The sequence below is a fragment of the Prosopis cineraria genome, unplaced genomic scaffold (assembly GCF_029017545.1).
Source record: "Prosopis cineraria cultivar Desert tree isolate PC_DT_omini unplaced genomic scaffold, ASM2901754v1 PC3, whole genome shotgun sequence".
Taxonomy (NCBI): Eukaryota; Viridiplantae; Streptophyta; class Magnoliopsida; order Fabales; family Fabaceae; genus Prosopis; species Prosopis cineraria.
Genome location: NW_026555334.1, coordinates 8,612,720 through 8,634,685, shown reverse-complemented (window position 1 = coordinate 8,634,685; position 21,966 = coordinate 8,612,720). Strand labels below are relative to the sequence as shown.

The window sequence follows — 21,966 nt, the reverse complement described above, 5'->3', positions numbered from 1 at the left end:
CATAATACCTTTAGTCGAGTATTTCTACCATTAAAGATGTGCTCGGATCAATATGTGATCAGTCCAATAAAGTCTATGGTCCCAATTGAGGAGATTAGGGGATCAATAGATAGAGGATCATGCTAATATGTGTATGGTTTTTGTAAGAAATGACTGCAATTGCATATTTTTATATATAATTAATAGTTGTAAATGTTAAAATGGTTTGATTTACTTATATGTGGTTATTATTGTTAGTGGACATTTAATGAAGTATTTTGGTTACTAAGATTATTAACTCACTCATAACTATTTAAAAATTTCAAGTTCTAATGTTAGGAGCTCAAAAGGGAAAGATTCGAGCTGAGATTAGAGAATCTCTTTCTAGCCCACTTGGGATTGGTGTAATGAACTTGATTGTGTAAATAATGTGTTATATATAAGTTTTCATAAGATAACATATGCATGTAGGAAAGTTATTGCACTTGTGAGTGTATTTGTATAACCTGGCTCTATAATGTGTACATTTGTGATGTGTGTGACGTTGAAGTCATACAGGGCTGACTTATAATGCAAGTGCATTTGAATATAATGTGTTGTGGTGAAAGTGTTTAAAGTTTGGTTAAGTAGTGTATGTGTGTGATATTGTGTAGGTAATTGATTAATCGGGTGTTAAATGTCCTTTTAAATGAGGTCAAGGCCCTAAAAATGGCCAATGACACTTAGTTTGGAATTGGGATGCTTGGGTAGGTGAAAATGATTCAAAATGATTATTTTGCATTTGAGTGTTCAATTTTTAAATGAATCATCAAATTCAAACAAAATCGATATCATTAGCTAGATTTTAAAATAATTTTCATATGGGCACTTGAACTATCTCAATCGACATCTAATGCAAAAATGAGGCACGTTAGAAGTTTGTATTGGATGTGCTATTTTGACAACAAATTTTGATATTTACGTTGCGGTACATGGTGCACATGCCGCAACGCATGACACAGAATGAGAACATGTGACTCTGTATCATATGTCGTGGCACATATGTCACATGCCACAATATGTGGTTCAATTCTGCCTAAAACTACCATTTTACCTTTGTTTTCTTTTGGTGCTTTGTATAGGTGATTTTTATGCTTCCGTTGCATATGAATAAAATTTTAACCTAATTGAAATATTTTTCCAAATAATTGTTATGTGGGATCCTAATCTTTTATGGTTTTTTATTTAAAACCTCAGTGTGGTTGTATGTTAGTATGTAATATCAGAAGGTCATTATAGGAATCTTCTCTTTCATGTAACCTAGCTGACTGATTATGGAAAGAGGCACAATACTCTAGCTTCCATAAGTAGTGTCAAATTGAATTGAATTTAATTTAAGACAATTTTTCTTGAATCTTAATTAGAATGTTATTTATGAAATTAAATGTGTTCTTTAAATAAGACCAAGATGCAACTGTCAATAATTAGTTAGTCAATAGTTCTATATTTAATGTTTTATTCACGTAGTTTGTTTACATCTTTGCTCTCTATGTATGAAATATAAATGCTAGTCATTTTGTATCTCATGCTATTTAATTGCAATATGACTTTCCAAATGAGAGGCTGTGATTAGAGAGCTCAACTACAACCTAAAATACCACAGTTGGACATTTAACAAGAATAAGTTGTGAATTGACTTCTTGTAATTTTAAAATTCAAATTAACAAACTTTTTAATTGACACACATTGACTTGTTTATTTCCCTTTTGCACTTGTTAATACAGCAAACTAGAGCTGTTAGGACTTGCAAAAGGAAGTTCATTAAGTCCTCCCAATTTGGCGACAACAAACTCTCATTTTCCGCCATTAGGTTCAAGCATTCAGAGCACACAACCCATTTAGTTTTTTTTGGCATGTGTTGCTTTTTTGTAAATGGATATATTAGTATGTGTTGCTTTTTGTAAAAAAGGTTTACTAATATGAGTATATCTTTATAAATAGAGTTTCTTGGTATGCAATGCCTTTTATAAAGTGATTTATTTGTATAGGAAAAGATTTCATATGGATATTTGTTCACAAATTAGATGAAATAACAACATGAAATTATTTGATGCTAATGAAAATAATAGTTTATTGATATAAGTTATTAATTTCCAAAGTTACTGACTAGTTCTTCATTTTCCAAACTCAAATTATTCATTTTTCCCTACCCTAGTTGTTAATTTCACACACTACAATTGTTCATTTAATTAATGTGACTTTTTTCTTCTGAAAGTAATTTAAACCTATTAAAAGACACTTACAAATTATCTTTATAATAGTACTTCACTTTTACAGAAGTCATAAATTTTGCTACAAGAGTTGTTGATTCACATAGTTTCACTTGATTTTATTTTGAGTACTGTTATCATGGTAGAAAGACTTATAAATTTTCCATACTAAAGTTGTTCATTTTTCATACTAAAGTAATTAATTTTCCCCACAAATCGTGTTTATGCACGTAACTTCACTTAACTTTATTATTAGTGATATTATCACGATAAAAAGAGTTGCAAATTGTCCATATTGAAATTGTTCATTCCCCATACTAAAGTTGTTAATTTTCCTACAAGAGTTGTTTGAAGCTTCACTTGATTTTATTCTTAGCAGTTCTATTATGGTAAAAAAAAAAAGTTGCAAATTCTCAATATTAAAGTTGTTTATTTCTCATACTAAAAGTGGATAACTTTTCTACGAGTAAAGCATCATGATTTTGTTCTTAATATTGTTATAATGGTAAAAAAAGTTGAAAATTCTTCATATTGAAGTTGTTCATTCTCATATTGAAGTGATTGATTTTCTTACAAGAGTTGTTTCTAGGCATAGTTTTACTTGGTTTTATTTTTAGTAATGTTATCATGGTAAAAAGAGTTACAAATTTTTTCATACTAAAGTTGTTTATCTCTCATATTGAAATGGTTAATTTTTCTATAGGAATTATTTTTGCTCATAGGTTCACTTAATTTTATTTGTAGTACTATTATCGTGGTAAAAAAAGTTGCAAATTTTCTACATTGAAATTATTTATTTCCTATATTGAAATGGTTGATTTTTCTATGGGAGTAGTTTGTGTACATATTTTCACTTGATTTTATTCTTCGTATTGTTATCAAAGTAAAAACAGTTGTGAATTTTTCATATTAAAATTGTTCATTTTCTATACTAAAATGATTAATTTTCCTGTAAGAGTTATTTGTGCATGTAATTCCACTTGATTTTATTCTTAATAGTGTTATCATGGTAAAAAAAATTGCAAATTACCATACTGAAGTTTTTCGTTTCCCATACTGAAATGATTAATTTTTCTATAAGAGTTATTTATGCGCATAGCTTCACGTAATTTTATGTTTAGTGTTGTTATCATGTAAAAAGAGTTGTGAATTTCACATGCTATAATTGTTTATTTTCCCTACAGCGATTGTTCATTTCTCTACATAATTTGTTTATCCTGTTAATGATAGTTGCAGATTATCCTACAAGAGTTGTTTACTTCCCGTACTCAAGTGGTTAATTAAAATACATAATTCTAATGTGAAAAATTTACAACTCTTTTTATCATAATAATAACACTTTGAAATGAATAAATTAAGAGACTGAAAAAAAGGTTCTAAAAAGATCAATTAATTCAAATTAAGTTTCCAAGTGTCAAATTCTAAAAATTTATAACTCAATCTTTCAATTTTGCAGCTGCATTGTGATGAATATCTAACTTATTTTTTAAATTTTAACATGGTTAAAGAATAAAAAATTTATTTTTCCTATTAAAATTTGATATATAAGTTGTAAATTCATCACAACGGAGTTACAAAATTGAAAGATTAAGTTGCAAATTCTTGAAATTTGACACTTGAAAGCCAACTTAAATTAATTGATCCTTTTGGAACCTTTTTGTCATTCTCCCAAACAAATTATCACTGTAAAGTGGGATTTTAAAGGATTAATGCACATTTTTTCCCTTCAAATGAAACCCAGTAATCCACCGTTGCTTGAGAATGTATATAACCAAAGTTCTACTGAGGAAACGTTCAACTAGGGAAAAAAAACTATGGCAAAGAAGATGGAAGAGATGGAGCTAGCCCAAATCATATTGACCAAAGCTAAATTATAAAATTATGTTAGAATTCAAAGAATTGAAATTGTGGTTCATGCATAAGAGATCGAGAGGAGCAATATTAGGTTTTGTAGAGCAATAATTGCATCAATGATGATTTTATGAGAGAAAGAAGAGAAAAAGGAAGATGTTTTTTTAATTTAAAAGATGATTAATTTTATCATTTTTCTTACCATTTTAATTTCATTTCACTATTTATGTGTAATGAAATTTTAAAGTTTAATAATTTTTTTAAATATATTTAGGCTAAAGTTTGTTTTTTGCTTTTTTTTTTTTTTTTTACCCTTCTTCCATTTTTCACTCGAGTACATGGAGTCAAACAGTCAAAATTCCCATTTCGCGAGAGGCCATAACAGCTCCAGTGCTTCCTTTGGATCCGAAATTTGCATCAGAGACTTCCATCAAGCCGTCATTTCTTCTAGTTTTCCAGTGTCGATCGCCGCCGCCGGAGGGTGATAATGGCCACCTTCGCCACCACTCCTCCACCGTTAGGTCCGACGTCTCAAGCCCTAAAATTGGAGGCTCTTGCTCGCATAGACATCACCACCCTCTCACAGTCCGAGCTCCAAGTGCTCTCTCTCTGCTCACCCTCGGCCTTCGACCTCCGCTCTACCACGGACCTCGTTTTCCCCAAAGTCGACCGTTCACTCTTCAATGAGAGTGCTGGCACACGCCGCCAGACCTACTCTCGGCCCCGCAAACCCCTTTCCCCTTCTGACTCCCCCACCGGCCACCGCCGCCGCGTCGCCGGTCTTCTTCCCACTCCAAAGCTCCCACCTCTCCCCGATGACGACCCGGAAAACTTAGAAAACCGCAAAATTATAGATTACTTGAAGCAATTGATCAGGGAAGACCCTAAATTCGATCAAGTGGAGCTTGCCCCACCTGCTGCCGCCCCCGAATTTGTACCCAATTGTGAATTAAGGGTCGGGATGGTTGAGAGCGAGGATGTGGGGCTGATGAAATTAGGTGGGGAACGTAAAAGGAAGAGGGGGAGGAAGCCGAAAGTGAAGGTGCATTTGAAGGAGTGCTATAGAGAGATGGAGATAGTGAACAAGGGTGGCGTCGCGATTGATCTTTCTGCTTTGGCGAGTACACAGGATCCCTTTTCTGAGGAGTTGAGGAGAAGGACTGAGGGGTTGCAGAGTGAAGAAGAGCTATTGGGTTTTTTGAGGGATTTGGGGGGACAATGGGGAAGTAGGAGGAAGAAGAGGAAGATTGTGGATGCCGGAGATTTTGGGGATGTACTGCCTCTTGGTTGGAAGCTTCTATTGGGTTTGAAGAGAAAAGATGGTCGCGCGTGGATTTATTGCCGCAGATACATCAGGTGGTCTTCTTTGCCTCTTCATCTCTACTGGATCTGCTTATGTTATTCAAACACTTTAGTTTTCGTTCTCCCTTTTGATGTTCTATTGTGTCTACCTTCCATGGAGTGAAACGGATCTTGGTTGTTCATTTGAAGATATTAAAATTGGGTAAGTTACTATATATTAATAATAAAATGAATGAAAGATGAAGAATGCATCCTAAGAATATAAACCTGTGAGCAAACTCTCGATGAAATCAGGTTGTTGATTGTGATTCCATTTTCTAGATATTGCATCTAATGTGCATGCCATTTCCTTTTTAAATTCAAATTATTTATGCGATCAGTGTTATGGAAATATGGAATATGGTTGAAGTTTGCAATTTGGAACTTTGAAGGTTAGGAGGAAATACATTAGGTTCATGGTCTCAAGTCTCAATGTACGATACAGTAGTCTAAACTGTCTATTTTTTAGTAATGAAACTGTCTTGTTTGATATACTCTAGTCAAGAACAGGGGAGTTACTGCTCACTTGCGATCTGCATTTCTTGCTGCCCTTTGGGGTTTTCAGCAAGATTAATTAATCAAGTAGACGATGGAATAGAGATAAAGAAATAAAATCTAGTCTCTGAATTATTAATTCAGTGAAGTATTCACCCTACCGGACATGTAGGCAGCCAACTTCTTAGGTATAAAATTAAAGTCATGTACTTTTTTGGTGATGGTTTATGATAGAGTTCTGCTCTATAAGAAATTTCTAAACAGAAAAATAAATGCAAGAACTGACAAGATAAGGGAAATTCTGATGTTTTGATATTAATGTAGAACAACTGAATCAGTGTTACAAAAGGAAAGTCACTGATTCTGGCCGAAACCCTATTCCCTAATACTGAGACAAGATCACAATACTGATAATGAAACAACAACAGAACAGGTTCCTTGCTGGTGTTTGAGAGGTTAGTACTCTCCTCTCTTCTATCTGACCCTCAAAGCATTTCTTGAGTGCTAACCAAAACATCAGAATAATAAAGTAAGCAAAAGGTGACCCTAGCATCTAAACTGAATCTAAGCCACCCTACAAAACATTATGACTTAATCCTCAATTTTTGGATCCTTAGGATATTAATCCTGACCCGCTGGGAATTTCTTTTCTACACTCAGTTGCCCCCTTGATTTTCTCTTATAGGTCTGCACATTTCCAACGGCTACATCAATTTATTTCTTGAAACCCATGAATGTTTTCTTTTGCCTTTTTTTCCTTGTGAGGTCTTAAATACTCATCTGATATTTTACAGTCCTAGTGGAGAACAATTTGTGTCTTGCAAAGAAGTTTCTTCATATCTTCAAACCCTTTTTGGTCACAATGATGCCCAGTTACCAATCAATCGTAGGGGTGAAAATATGCTGATGGACAACAGGGTGGCTACTCAGAGTGTAAGTATATATCTAGAAGCAGATTTATCTGTTATACATGTATGTATATTATATGAATGGGAAGTTTATGGGATGGGCTGCAGGGTGCAGGTAATACCCACGAGGATCAGGATAAAAGGATGGTCATTGCAAATGACTCAATTCCACCCATTTCTTCTGAATGTAATGAACGTTTGAAGGAAGTAGCCTTATTGGGAATCGATAATCTTGAAGAAGTGCAAATACATGATCTGTTTGAATGTCACAAATGTAACATGACCTTTGATGAGAAGGATTCATACTTGCAGCACCTTTTGTCTTTCCACCAAAGGACAACGAGGCGCTATCGACTTGGTTCTTCTGTTGGAGATGGAGTTATAATCAAAGATGGAAAATTTGAGTGCCAGTTCTGCCATAAGGTGTTTCTTGAAAGGCGTCGCTACAATGGACATGTGGGGATCCATGTTAGGAACTATGTGAGGAAAGTTGAAGAATCACCAGGTCAGGTAAATGTTCAAAGGAGAGATAAGTCTCCAGTCAAGGAGGATTTGCCCTCAAGGATCTCTAAGATGGATGCTTTAATTGAAATTGCTCAGAACTCTATTATGGAGAATTCTGCTATTGAACCGCATGGTAATCATGCTTCCTCTCCTGATAAACTGAATGTAATTTCTACTACAGAAATTACTGTTGGTAACCTTGACCATGAAAAATTTTTTGAGTCTCCTGTCAGTGAACAGCAAATGGAAGACAGCTTCACTGGCAAAAATGTGGATCACAATTTATATCACCAAGATGGTAAACTTGCAGCCATGGATGAAGAAGTGGAGAACAATGATGGTGGTAACGAATTTATAGATTCTAAGACAGATACCTGTGTAGATCTCATGGGTTTATCGACTGTAAATGAGCAAAATGTTGATGAATTTGAGAGTTCAAAGATAAAAGATGATGTGGTATTGACTTTTGATGGTTTAGGTCAGTCTAGTGTTGATTTGGAAGGAGTTTCACAAAGCCCTTTACTTCCTTTTTCTGGCAGTTGTGTAATTCCTGAAGTTGAAAATAATAGAAATTCCAGTGGCACTAATACTGTGGAGCAACTTAACCATGAAGACAGCAGAAGTAAGAGCGAGCTCAAAATTGGATTAGATGACACAATAGATGCATCTATTATGTCTAAAATCCAAGAGACGGCATTGCCAACTTCTGATGAGAATACAGTTTCATCTGAGGTTCCAAACCCATCTATGTCCATGGTACAATCTTTGGATTGCTTTTCCCATCTCACTGGACTCTCAGATAAGGTATAAGTTATATCTTGAGTTCTCAACCTTCAGTCACTGGGTATCTTACATGTAGAAAAACCTTGAGAATATTGCCACAATTATTGTAGGAGGATCATCCCTAGAGGTGATTGTTATCTGGGCAAATGCCATTGATTGATATTTGAGCCAATATGCATACGGAGTCTGCGTCTAAATTTGCTCAGAGATATCCTGTATTGAACTGTTGATGTAAATGTGCATTATCAAAACTTTTGGTTGTGATGCATTCCTCAATTTTCCATGACAAGCACAATTTTTGGAATCAGTTTTGTTGTCTGAGCATTTATTTTGCCCATACATTTTCCTCTTATATCCATATATCTGTTCTACTTCAACCTGCTATATAACCCTGGCAGTTATTGTCATCTGGTTAATCATCAATATATGGATATATTAGCTTGCTTTGATTGTTATTGCTCGAGCATTAAGTACCTTGCTTTTCTATTGAGTGGCGACTTTCCATGCAGCAACTGTTACATACTTATTGGTAGGTAGAAAAGTGTTTTCTAGAAAGGAAATGAGAATTATACTTGTCCCGTTTTCCTTTTAGATACATTTTCTTTTCCCTTTTATAAAACACTTTCCCGTACACCAAACACGCTCTTATTGTTTCTCATATATCTCACAAACAGGAAGACGACTTTTTAGGTGGTTGCCGGGGGCTGGGGTGTGGGGAAGTAAGGATGCTTCCATAACACTGTGCCCTGCCACCAGCTTCAAACAGTTTTCTACCTTCTAACAGATAAGTTATGATCACATGCTTATGTACTAAAAACTAGTGGATGCCTTATATATCCTATCATGCCCCATTTCTGGCATGCTAAGAGAATTAACATTAGGATATCTTGTATCATTAGTACCGAGTTCTAATCCAATGCAACAATTATTTACTTTCTGTACCCAACCATGATACGCCAATTCTGCCTTGGTAGTGCTGATCCTACCTTGTAAAATTATATTGTTGTTATGGCTCATTGACAGGAGGAAAACCAATCTTGCAGCGTTGACCACAAACATGATTATGTGGATGGGTCTTAGGAATTGAGGTTGGATGATGAAATAGAAACTTCAAAGTGTGAATTTGCAAATGTTCAACCTTCTCTTTCTCTGCCTCAGGTGCCAACAGGTTTGGCAAACAATACAAAGATGGAAGAAGGGGCACATGCTTCCTCCGTTCAGCTTGAATCTTTAGAAGCAGGCAGACATCAGATTACAACTGTGTGTGTATGGTGTGGTGTAGAGTTTAATTATGATGCTGTTGATTCTGAAATACAACCGGATTCCGTAGGATTCATGTGCCCAGCTTGCAAGTCCAAAATATCTGGTGTTGGACAGTGATATACAATACAATTGGCAAGTAATTAATGCGACTCTTTCTCTTTATACAACTGATATTAATATATAAGATCAAGCTGGAATTTCTTTTCTGATCAGAGTGAAGAGCACGGCAGCCTAAAGCCATTCGAACCATTGCTTCAGGCCGGAAAAAAATTTTGATGGTGTCATTTTTATATTTATTAGTTTTCTTTGTAAATAAATTTGGAGTTTGAATTTGGTGAAAAGTACATAATTCATAGGAAACGGTCTTTTGATAAAAAGTGTTAATGATGAGGTTATATGTACATTCAAATCCCCTAAATCTAGATTCTTTTTGTATTAAATCAAGGGAGAATAACCGAAAGGTTTAAAAGGATCAATTAATTTAATTTAAGTCTTAAGTGTTAAACTCTAAAGATTAACAAGTTTAACTCTTAATTTTATAACTTTGTTGTGATAAATATATAATCTATTTTTTAAAGTTTAATATGATTGAAAAATAAATAAATTTATTTTTTTATTGAAATTTGAAATATAAATTATAAATATATCATAATAAAGTTGTAAAATAAAAATTGAATTTTGAATTTTTGGATTTAATACTCGGGATTTAAGTTAAATTAATTGATATTCTTGAAACCTATCTATCATTTTTCCTTACATCAATCTATTTCTATTATTGATATATAATTTAAACAATTTTTAAAATACGAAACTATTTTTGATTTCAAATATTTAAAGCTTTAGATGATAATGAGTTAAAAATAAATTATAATTTTGAAATTTTTTTATATTTTAGTTAATATTTTTATATTTTGATAATATGAATGATTTTGTTTTATTTTTAGAATAGAAAGTATTGAGAGTTGTTACTAAAAGAAATTAAGATAGCAATATAAGTTTTAAAATATATCAAAAGATTCAGGTATGTGTGCGATTCAGGCATGTGTGTATCAAAAGATTATATGTTTTTTCCAAATGCATGCATTACTAACTTTTCAAGAAAAAATCTTAAGTTATTTTCAATATGTTTCATATAACAAAAAAATTAAAATTTATTAATTATATTTAAAATTTTAATTAGTTTTTAATTTTATTCATATTAAATATATATAATTTAATATCATATACTTTTTTTCACGAACATTTAATGGAAAGTAAAAAAAAATTATGATAAAAATTACTAATATGACTTATAAACATGACAAAAAAAATTATTTTTTTATTTGCTTTATAAATAGTGCCATAGAAAGGATATGAGATCAATTATATTATTAAATATACTTAATGAAATAAACGTATTATCTATTAAAAAGGAAATGCCCATGATAAAGTAAAATGAAGGTTAGTAAAATTATTACCCTCTAGGAGCTCCATCAATTCCCAAGTACTATTTTTCAATAGATTTGATCTCCTCATCCATGGCAATTTGCCATTTTGTAATGATATTGCCAATTTTTTCAACTTGCTGGCTTTACTTGTCTTCATTATGAGTTCCTTTCTAGAGCAACAATCTTTGCTTGGCTGATTTTTTTTATTTTCAATTGAGCTTTTTTTACGTGTGGTTGTAAAGCCTATCTTATAATGGGACAATATGATTTTTTTATGTTAAATTTACTATCCATTATGTTGATATTTTTGTTTTCACCTATAAAATTTAGATTTTGTGAGTCCTGTGCTTGTAATCATTTTTCTTTGTGGTTTATTGAAACTTGACCTTTCTTCAAATGAAAAAAAAAAAACAAAATTCCATTTTGTATCTTTAACATTGGTTTCAAATTTGAAGGGATCACAATATGCAAACAAAGTAAGGTCAGCTTCTAAATCATTATCAGATAAATCATCTCCACTTTTACATAATCCACCATCCAAGGTGGTCTTTTTTGAGTTTGACTAGTGTGAGACTCTTCTATTGTGTTAGTGATTGGTGCTTTTTCTATTTCTTCTGCACCATTTTCAAGAGTTGCAACAACAATGTTCTGTGGGCATGACAACTGCTCTCCATTTCCAAAGCTTTATGAACACAGCTTGCTTCAGTGGCTTAGTCATAATATCAGCTGATTGATTTTCACCTTTGCAAAATACCCATTTAATAATACTATCACCATTCATTCATATTTATAAAGAAGCGAATGGATGTGTCAATCTACTTACCTATCAAACATTTTGCTATAATTTCAATAGTAGGATTTTAAACAGTTCACCTTTTGATGGTATTAGCCTTATATGACTTGATTTTAGGCTCCTTGCATAATTTTTTTTGGTGATTTCGTATTAAAAAAAAGAGAATTACAAACAAGTTTTACATAAGAAAATTAATTTTTGTAAGATCTATTAATAAACTAAATTGTATTGATAAATAATTATTAATAAACTTTATAATAATTAATTTTTTTTGCACGGGACTTTAATGTAATTAAAAAAAAAATGCAATCACCCTCACAAATGATCTCACTTTTTTTTTTTTTTTTTTAACCAACGAACTATCACTTGACAGCGTTGGTTGGTGTTTTCTTTTGCTCCTTTTTGTCGTTTCCTATTAAGTTTGTTTTCTATGTATTGCTCCATGCATCGTCATTTTTTCTGGTAACCGATTTTCAGTTCCTACTTTATTTTAAATTTTAAAAAGGGCCAAATATGTCATTTCAAAAATAAAATGTTAAACAAATCCTAAAAATAATTAGCATATTTTGTGATACTTCTTCTTTTTAAAAATATAAGATATTTTTTAAAGAGTTTGATGTTTAAAATGTAAGGCATTTTTAATCTTTTGAGGTGTAATCATTGCCTTTTTCTAAAAGTGTCCCTATTGATAGTGATTTTATATTTATTATAGGGTGTTTAATATAAGTAAATATAAAAAGATAAGGTTAGTTTGAAAGTAATAATCACTTTATTGAAAGGTGAAATTTAATTAAAAATACCTAATATTTTTGAATGGAGGGAGTATTTAATTATCATTTATATATTTTAAAAATATTTTTATATCATTTTCCTAATATTTTTTACAAATAATCAGATTATTATTATTAATGTGAAATTAACAACTTTTACTTCCTTCATATTTTATTATTTTATCTTGGAAAAAAAAAATCCATATCTTGCACTCTTTTTTCTTCTCTTCATATCCTCAGCCCATTAAGCCAGGTATTGTGTTAAGAAAAGAACCCACTCTCGTCCAAGGTGGGACCCAGCCATGTGGCAACCACTCCTGCGCCAATTTAAGTGTTCTCCGCCCTTACACGAAAATGCTTTATACATCTTTTCATCAATAAATACTGAATTAGATATTCATCATAGTCTGTGGCAGTGAGCCAATGATGGTTTTCTAATCCATAAAAAATATTCGAGAAGATCACATCGCTAAGCCGTTCTTTATGGAGAGTTTCATGTTAAACACGCTCATCAATAATTAAATTGACAGAGTGCTTTTTATTCTCTAACATAGGATAATATTAAATTTTTAATTATATATATTTTTCTGTATATTAGGATTGTTAAAACTAATTTGATTATAATTACTTTATTTTATGATATTATTTTATTTTTTAATAAATTTTTATTTTATTATATGATAGATCTTGATAGATTTTTTTTTCTTTTGTATAAATATATCTTATATTAAAATTAACAAGACAAGTTATTATTTTTACAAATTATATTATGATACCACTGTTTTTTCTTTCTGCTTTATTTGGTGCTTTTGGAACCTCATGACACACTACCCAAGATGCTTGTGTACCTGCTAATGGAACTGCCCAGTCCTCATCTTCTTCTGCCTCTCTATTGTTTACTCACGATCAATACAATTTCTTGCTCTTGTGCAAACCTTTGCACCCACTAGTTCATCAACCCCTCCAGCACAATTTAAACTTGTGACTATCTCTCTTTCCATTCCTTCTCTTAATGTGTTTTCAACATTAGTATATTTCACTTACTTTTCTCTAAATGCATTTCGTCTTCTTGGATCATTAATAATCGCATGATCAATCATATATGTTCTTCTATTGATTGTTTCTCTGAGTTAGTTTCTATTTCTCCTATTTTTGTTCAATTACCTAATGATTTTATTGTTCAAGCTCATCATTCTAGACTCATTTATCTTTTCTCCTATTTTTATCTTACTAATGTTTTTGTATTCTTCATATTGACTATAATTTCATTTCTATTTCTACACTCAATTTTTACCTTCATTGTTTCTTAATCTGCAATACCATTCATTGTTTCATTCAATACTTGGACTCTTGGAAAATGGTTGGTACAGTTGTGGTTCCAAATGGTCTCTATCATGCAACAAGTAGGTTCTCACATTCTTCAGTTTCTCTTATTACTTTACATTCTAAATTTATACTTTCTTTTGATTTGTGACATCTTAGGTTAGGACGTGTCTCCTTTGTTGCTATTAATATTCTAAATCAAAAATCATCTTCAATCACTTGCAAAACTACCTTAAAGAAAAGTTGCAATTTTTGTCATTTTGCCAAACAAAGAAAATTATCATTTCCTATTAGTATTTCTCACACTACTTGTCCTCTTGAACTTTTACATGTTGATATTTGGGGTCTATTTAATACTACTTCTGTTCATGGTCATCATTATTTGTTGACAATTGTCAATGATTACTCTCACTTTACTTGGGTCATTTTGATGAAATTATAATATGAAGCTAGAACTCAATTGAAGAACCTCATTCTATTTGTGGAAAATTAATTTTCTTTTGTTATAAAAATTATTTGCTTAGACAATGGCCCTAAATTTATTATGCATTCTTTCTTTAATTTAAAAGGCATTCTTCATTAAACAACTTGTGTTCAAACACCTAAACAAAATAGTATTGTTGAATGTAAACACCAACATATTCTTAATGTTGCTCGAGCTTTATTATTTCAAAGTCATTTACCTTTAGCTTATTGGTCTTATGCTATTTTACATGCTATTTATATCGTTAATCGTCTTTCAACCTCTGTTTTGCAACAGCAAACACCTTACGAACTTCTTTATAACACGTTCGCTTATTTTTACAATTTTTATGCCTTCAGTTCTCTTTGTTTTGCTTCCACTTCTATTTCTCATTGCACTAAATTTGATCATCAAATTAGGAAATGCATTTTTTGTTGGTTTTCACCTTGGCACCAAAGGTTTTGTATGTCTTGATTTGCATTATTGCAATATTTTCATTAGTCGGCATGTCATTTTCTATGAGATTGAATTTTCTTTTTCTCCATCTTTCACTTCTTTTGTTGATTTTCCTTTGCCACAATCTACACCTTCCCTTGATTATTTTAATCCTTTTATCATTCAATCCTCTTTTACTTTTTCTATTTTTATTACTCTAAATTCTTCAGCTCCCATTTCTCCTACCTATTTAGATCATTCTTCTGCTAATGTCCCTTCTTCATTACCTTTACATAGCTCTTCTTAGTCCCATAACTCTCCTTCCTACTTGTATGATTATCATTGTTCACTCCTTGCATCAACACCATCTTCTTCCCTTAGTTTAGATGTCTATTATCCCTTATCTTTTATCCATTCTTATAAGCCTCTTTCTCCTTCCTATAAACATTGGTTGTACATGGGTGATTAAAATTAAGTTTAAGGCTAATGATTCTCTTGACAGGTATAAAGCTCATTTAGTCGCTAAAGGTTACACATAAACTGAGGAGATTGACTAATTTGATACTTTTTAACCAACAATAGTTCATTTAGTTTTGGCATTAGCGATTGCCAAGTCTTGGCTCTTGGAGTAGTTAGATATCAATAACAGTTTCCTTTATGGTGATTTGGATGAAGAGGTCTATTCCTGGTTTTAATTCTCCATCGTCCAATATTGTTTGCAAACTTCATAAGTCTCTTTATAATTTGAAGCATGCTAGACACCAATGGTTTGTTAAGCTTACAACCACTCTTACTTCATATAGTTATCTCTAGTCTAAAGCTAATTATTCTTTATTTGTCAAAAAGATTGATTCTTCATCTATAATGTTATCTTTTTATGTTGATGACATTATTTTGGCTAGTAATGAAATTGCTAATATTAATAGTCTTCTTGATTAGTCTTTTAGAATTAAAGATTTAGGTGAGATTCGCTATTTTCTTAGTTTGAAAATAGCCCAAACATCCTCTAATATATATATTTGCCAATGGAAATTTGCTTTAGACAGGTTTTTATTGTGGTGCTTGCAAACTAGCTTCTACCCTATATGGACAGGTCTGTCAAGTTCTTTAAAGGTGATGGTACTCCTATTAATGATCCATTCTCTTATTAGCGTCTTATTGGTCATCTCCTCTATTTGACAACAACTCGTCCCAACATTGCTTCTTTTTGTCCAACAATTATCTTAGGTTATGTCTAATCTGCATTGTACACATCTGCAAGCTACTCATTGTGTTCTTCGTTATCTTAAGTCCCGTGGACTTTGATTTCAAATTGAAGACTTTCTCTGACTTTGATTGGGCTGGTTATATTGATTCTTATCGCTCGATTACTGGCTTTTATGTTTTTCTTAAGAAAGCTTTGGTTTCAAGGCACTCGAAGAAACAATCCACTGTTTCTCATTCCTCTTTTGAGGATGAATACCGAGGTCTTGATTTTGTGACTTATGAGTTACAATAGTTTCTAATTTTCTTAAAAGACCTCCATATCTTTTATCTTTCTCCTGCATTGGTCTTTATTGATAATCAGTCTACTGTTCATATTGTCTTTAATTCTACTTTTCACGAGCGCACTAAGCATATCAAGTTGGATTATCATCTTGTTTGTGATAAGCTTCAAGCTGGCATCTTTCATTTGCTTCCTATTCGCTCAAAGGATCAAATTATTGATATCTACACCAAGTCTCTTGGAACTGGTCTCTTTAATGATCTCTTATCCAAACTGGGCATGTGTGACATGTTTTCTTCAGCTTGTGGGAGGATAACATATGGCAATATTAAATTTTTAATTATATATATTATTCTTCATAATTAGGGTGGTTATAACTAATTTGGTTATGATTGCTTTATTTTAGGTTATTATTTTATTTTTTGATGGATTTTTATTTTATTCTTTGATATATCTTGATAGTTTTTTTTTTCTTTATATAAATATATCTCATATTAGAATTAATAAGACAAGTCATTGTGTCACAAATTATATTTTAATATTAATTAATTTTTAATACAAATAATATTATCTGTAATAACGAGAAAAATAGCTGCATTATATCACTTTATACTCTCTGGCGCTTATTTTAAAGAGCCAATAAGCAGAAAAGAACGCTAGCGGGAGTGGTAGAGAAAAGTTGAATCTCCTTTTCGTTAAGAAAATAAATATGTATTGAAGCTTTTATTAGAGAATCTAATTCCTATAATTTCATATTGTGAAAGAATAAAGAACAGTATCAGATGTTAGGCATATTTTTTTTGCTGATGATGCATGCTCCAGCTGTAGTCTCTAGATCCCTCTCAACTAGCGTTCCCCAGCCATCAGCCTTTAATTTTTTTATTGAGAATTTAGTATGAGAAAATACGGGAGAAGGTATTTGTTTTCAATTCTTATAATTTTATTTCTTATTTTCGACCCATTTAGTTTGATCTGCAGCATTAGTTATATGGTTTTAAAAATGTATGTAAAGATCATGCATAGGTTGGTACCGAGGGAGTTAGTTTTGTTATAACTATGCTAACCTCTTTACTAACATAGTAAAAATATGCTGCCCATGTATGATTAAAAATAAAAAATACTAATAAAGGTTGGTTTTAATGAAATATTTATAATATGGTGAATTAAGATTTAAATTTTTATTAAAAGAGATGCCTATATTTAATATTTAATAATATTTTAAATAAGATTATTTTTAATAATAAAATAACTATGAGTAATTAAAAAAGAAAAAGAAGGTAAGAGAGGAAAAAGTTTCTTTTTATATTTGGCTTAAATAGGGCGTGGGAGACAAGTGCGAGATTACGTATACGTCAGCAAAATTAACTCTATCGATGTCAATTTGTGGTCCTTGAGTGCAATTTTAAAACTGCATGAACTGATGTTGCAGGAAAATCAAATTAACATAAGAAACTGAAAACAACAAAATAAAATTACAGGGACTAATAACATAACATAATCAAAATTACAGGATCTATTTTTGTTGTATTTTCTCAATTATTCTTAAACTTAGTGAAATTTGAGTTGACCCGCTTGCATCAACTAGAATTTGATTCTGCACCTTCACATCAGTTTAAAAAAAAAAAAGTAAGTTTAGAATAAAAAAAACATGTGGACGTTGTTATAGAACATCTTTTTCATTCTTCGAATTCGATCTTTCAATGGAGGTCATCAAATAGTTTCACAGAACAACACCTATTTTTTATTGGCCGTTAAATTTGAGAGATTTTCTACCAAAAGAAGATCAAGCTAATACTAATACTAATAGTAATAATAATAATAATAATTAAGCATATCAGTGTATCAAAAATATTCTTAAACAGGCTATCTACGTTGAACAATTGATCATATATAGGAGCACATTTTTATACATCTTGTAGAAGGAACCACACAAATATACGTAAATGATTAATATAATCATATCAAAAAGAAAATCCATGCACTAAGGCACAGAACATATCTATCTGGCAGCCATACGTTTGAATTTTTTTCTCCCCACTTGTTCATTTCGCCATGTGCATGTTTTAGTCTCCTATATATAGTACATCTTCTTGCAGCCTCCATGTCAAGCCATCAAGAGATCTAACTGAGCCACACACACTTGAAGCTAGCTATGTTTAAATACAAGAAATGCAGAAAGCCAAATAATGAGGAGGCACGAATCAGGTGCTGGAAGTGTAGTGGAGAGTTTCATGTGCCCTCAACCACAATCACTTACCGTTGCCCTCTGTGCAAAACCATCAATAATGCTAGTCAAGGAAATGGCCACTCAAATAAGAACTTCGTCATCAAATCTGATGATATGTTACAGAATGCAAGCAAAAGTGCATGTGTTCTGAATCAAAGGCCTTCCTCATTTTCTTCAGTACGTTCTGAGTCAAAGCGCGCGCTTCTATGTGGAGTTATTTACAGGAAAAAGAGGTACAGACTCAAAGGATCCATTAATGATGTTGCCAACATGAGGGAGCTTCTAGTGAAGGTTTTTGACTTTCCTGCTGAATGCATACATGAGCTTATAGGTATAAGTTATATCTTCTAGAACCTTTTGTCTTATGATATTCTCAATTTTTTTTTTCTGTGGTTGATTTTACTTTTTGAGTTTCTTTTCATCTTAGGTTGTTTATGTAACTTGTCTTCTTGCATCATATGTTAGATTCTTGGAACCATCTTTAATTGCCACTAATATGTTTGAGGATAAATTAGTTTACTGGCCAAAAAAATCTTGTGCCTAAACAATTTGGACTAAATTTTTTAAAACTTGAAAGTGTGCATGGCCTATTTACATTGATATATAAAAGATTTATCATTAACATAGAAAGAATTTATCATTAAAAATTTATGAAATTTATCATTGATAGATAGTAGTATATCATTGACAAATATAATAAATAAGTCATAATGCAAAATATAATAAAGGAAAAATATAACTTTCAATCCTTGTACTTTGCTCATATTTTGCTTTTAGTCCTTGCACTTTTTTTAGTATTTTAGAATCCCTACGCTTTCATTTTTCATTATTTTATATCCCTACACTTTATTTATAGAAGGACCTAAAATAATAAAAAATAAAAGTGTAGTGACCTAAAATAACACACAAAAAAGTGCATGGACCAATAATAAACCATGAACAAAGTGCAGGGACCCTATAATAAATATTGGATTGTTTACTTTGTTTTGTTCTATAATATGGGCTATATCTGTAAAAATTTCTATGTTTGAAGGGAAAACTAAAGGAAAAACTTTATGCAAGGGAGAGAAAATGTCTTTTCTTTCTTAGGCTCTCCATTTTCCTCCCACTCCTTACAAGCTCCAAAAAAAAAAAAATCCATTCCAAAAGTCTAACTTGTCACATGTGAGAGCCCCTCATACATATAAATCTTATTCTATTTGTAAGACTCTTCAACATGAGACTCATAATAGCATCCTTAAGATCATGTAGAGGAAGGAATTACATACTCATGATGGAGATCCTAATAAAGTCATAGCTACATTGAAATGTACAGATTAATAATCTAACTCAAATGAAACAACAACAATCAATGCAGAAGAGAAGAGTTCAGATTTAGTTCCAACAAAGAAAAACATTCTAGAACAAATGAAGTGGCTTGTTGAAGGCAGCCAGGCAGGAGACTCTCTGGTGTTTTACTTCTCAGGACATGGCATTCAACACACAGATTCCAAGCAAGATGAGATTGATGGGATGGATGAAAGCATTTGTCCTGTCGATTTCATGCAAGAAGGAGCAATTCTTGACAATGACATAAACTCAATCCTTGTTTGGCCTCTCAAACAAGGTGTCACCCTTCATGTCATTGTTGATGCTTGTCACAGTGGAACAGCTCTTGATCTATCCTATGTCTATGATCCTGAAAAGTGAGTACACTCTTGAGACTAATTAGAGGAAATCTGTGCTTCTTTTCTGGAAAATCAAATAATTAATTAGTCTTTTGTCTGAGGTTTTGCAGATGCACATGGAAAGATAACAAGCCTCCTGCAAAAGAACCTTCTAGAAAGCATCCGAGTGGTGGAAAGGCAATTTGTATTAGTGCCTGTGAAGATCATCAGATGGCTGCTGATACCTCTGTAAGAATGTTAAATATTATAACATAGAGAAAATACAACAATAGATCCTTGTACTGTGAATGTGTTTTGTTTGTAGCCCCTTTAGTTTAGTCCACTTGCAATGTTAGTCCCTATAATTTAAAAAATGCACATAAAGACTCTGATTTCATACTAATGAAGTTAATTTTGTTATAACTCTATTAACCCCTTTGTTGATATGGCAAAAATATGTTAACCTGTAAATAACTGGGTATGATAAAAATAAAAGGTAAGGGAAAAAAAAAAAGCTTTCTTTTTGCACTAGGCATAATAAAACAAAATATTGGAGACAAATGAGAGATTAAGTGTATGTCAGCAAAGTGGTTAAAAGAGTTAGTACACATTAGCAAAATTATTTTTGTTAGTGCTAGCTCATGATCCTTGTGTGCCTTTTTAAAATTATAGTGGTTATTGTTGCAGGCGGATCAAACTAAAAGGACTTATAGGAATTAAAGGAATTAACAATCAAATTACAAGGGTCTACTGTTATATTTTTCCTATAACATATAAAATTACTTGTTCATATCTAGCGTTTTGATGCTGAGAACAAATCTATGCAGGCTTTTCGTGGGAAGGGAATGAATGGTGTTATGACCTATCTTTTCACAAAAATCATGAGAAAATATCCTGATATAACATATGGGGGTATACTGGAACAGATGGGGAAGGAAATTGAAGACACTGTCCGAAACAATAGCTGTCGTCCATCTTTTTTGCAACATATGTTTCCTCTCAAAGTTGCACAGGTTGGCATATTCTTCTTTTTTTTTTTTCTTTTTTTGGCCATGATTACTCTTTTATTTGACATCAATACAAAACTGTTCATATGGAGAGTTATGGATATTTCACTAGCAGATGTGTAGCACTGTTATACTTTATATGCATGTCGATTTTTGACCCTGCTTGGCAAATGACAACTAAGCTTTTTATCTATGTGGATATGAACCATCCAAAGTGAGATCTTGCCAAAATTTCTGTGTCACGCAAACTTGAGATTCTCTAGAACCACTTTGCTTGGATTCATGTATGAATTAATGTCAGAAGAAATCCCAAAATAGATAGAATTGAATAGAAGAGATATATAAGGGTAAAGACATGTAAATCCAGTACTTTAAGATGTTAACTATGACTTGGATCATGACTTTATTTGATCTTCCTAACTATGGTTGTTTTATAAGAAGTTCATTCAGAACGTACATCCTAATCAGAATTAGTCATTAGTTACTGGTTTAATTTTCCTAACGAAACTTGTCTTTCGTGGAGCATCTCAGGATCTTGTTATATCTTCATCCGAAAAGTTTGATGTTTCTCGGACTGTATTCAAATTATGAGCATAAAATGATGGAAGGGAAAATCTCATCATCTTACTGCTACTTGGCCAAGGACAAATAAAGAGAGATTTCTTGTATTGAATAATAGATATTTTTTATTATTTTTTTTATATGGTCATCTGATTGTGTTAGATTCGAACATTACTGGATTCAATAAAGGACAAGTTTCCAAAAGGGTTTTAAGATATTACTTCCCCCAGCCCTTGTAATAAGAATCTTTCTTTTGGTCTTCAATATAAGATCCTTTGCCTGAAAGCTTTAATGAATTTCATTGATGATAATTTTAAAAGTTTAAAAGCATTAACTTATTTTAACTAAATATTTTAAACTACATAAAATTATAAATAGAGGTGTAAAAAAAGGTAGACTCGGCTCTTAAAGGTTTAGACCCTCGAACTTGTTTCTCAGAAAATGATTTATTTTTG

General features: G+C 31.9%; 2 protein-coding genes across 7 annotated transcripts; both read left to right on the top strand.

Moving 5' to 3' along the window:
• The first annotated feature begins 4,445 nt into the window (after positions 1–4,445).
• On the top strand, positions 4,446–9,585 carry LOC129306043 (uncharacterized). 6 transcript variants are annotated; one of them, XR_008592108.1, is made up of 5 exons: positions 4,446–5,435; positions 6,710–6,848; positions 6,932–8,131; positions 8,785–8,898; positions 9,134–9,412. XR_008592108.1 is itself a non-coding variant. In XM_054946356.1 (5 exons), exons 1-4 carry the CDS (start codon positions 4,567–4,569, stop codon positions 9,188–9,190), a joined length of 2,265 nt encoding a protein of 754 aa, XP_054802331.1. In that variant the 5' UTR covers positions 4,447–4,566; the 3' UTR covers positions 9,191–9,198; positions 9,269–9,407. The 6 variants fall into 6 exon arrangements, 4 of the variants coding, with proteins under 4 accessions (XP_054802331.1, XP_054802328.1, XP_054802330.1 ...); XR_008592107.1 differs by having other exon boundaries at positions 4,447–5,435; positions 8,785–9,198; positions 9,269–9,352; XM_054946356.1 differs by lacking the exon at positions 8,785–8,898 and having other exon boundaries at positions 4,447–5,435; positions 9,134–9,198; positions 9,269–9,407.
• An 8,605-nt stretch (positions 9,586–18,190) lies between these two features.
• Positions 18,191–21,715, top strand: LOC129307169 (metacaspase-3-like). Its single transcript, XM_054948051.1, has 5 exons — positions 18,191–18,628; positions 19,655–19,982; positions 20,075–20,192; positions 20,771–20,956; positions 21,482–21,715. The coding sequence occupies exons 1-5, from the start codon at positions 18,223–18,225 to the stop codon at positions 21,539–21,541; spliced, it is 1,098 nt and encodes a 365-aa protein (XP_054804026.1). The 5' UTR covers positions 18,191–18,222; the 3' UTR covers positions 21,542–21,715.
• The last annotated feature ends 251 nt before the right edge of the window (positions 21,716–21,966 follow it).